This window comes from Penaeus monodon, chromosome 29, assembly GCF_015228065.2.
Source record: "Penaeus monodon isolate SGIC_2016 chromosome 29, NSTDA_Pmon_1, whole genome shotgun sequence".
In the NCBI taxonomy this organism is placed as follows: Eukaryota; Metazoa; Arthropoda; class Malacostraca; order Decapoda; family Penaeidae; genus Penaeus; species Penaeus monodon.
Window position 1 is genome coordinate 33,139,229 of NC_051414.1, and position 393 is coordinate 33,139,621.

The window sequence follows — 393 nt, forward strand, 5'->3', positions numbered from 1 at the left end:
TATTCCCTACTAACAACAATGCCAGTACTAAAAGCAAATCCCGAACCCGCCAGTGCTGCCCCTAATCCCCTCCTACGAGTGGATCCTGACCTGCCAGGTGGTGAACGGGCTGGCCATGAGCCTCGCCAGCGTCCTGTTCATCCACGTGGCCCTCAAATATCACCCGGTGGAGAACTACGCCCAGGTCATCGGCTTCTGTTCCATCCTGAATGGGATTCTGCTGTTTTTCCTTGGGTCGGTTGTTGGTAGGTAAAAGACTCCTTGAGGTCTTCGTTACAATCGGTTTCGTCTTGGGAAGGGTCGTGTGCAAGGAGGGTAGGGAGGTGAGTGGGGTGGGGTGTGGGTTGTTTGTTAATCTGATTTGCTTCTCTGATGAATATATGTATAAACATT

At 51.4% G+C, this 393-nt stretch overlaps 1 protein-coding gene across 1 annotated transcript in view; it reads left to right on the forward strand.

Annotated features, from left to right (window-relative positions):
* The window catches only part of LOC119592181, a 14,195-nt gene that overhangs the window by 12,493 nt on the left and 1,309 nt on the right, over positions 1 to 393 (forward strand). Inside the window, exon 10 of the mRNA XM_037941010.1 lies at positions 54 to 245. Coding sequence (XP_037796938.1) covers positions 54 to 245 — 192 coding nt within the window. The remainder of the gene's footprint in view (positions 1 to 53; positions 246 to 393) is intronic.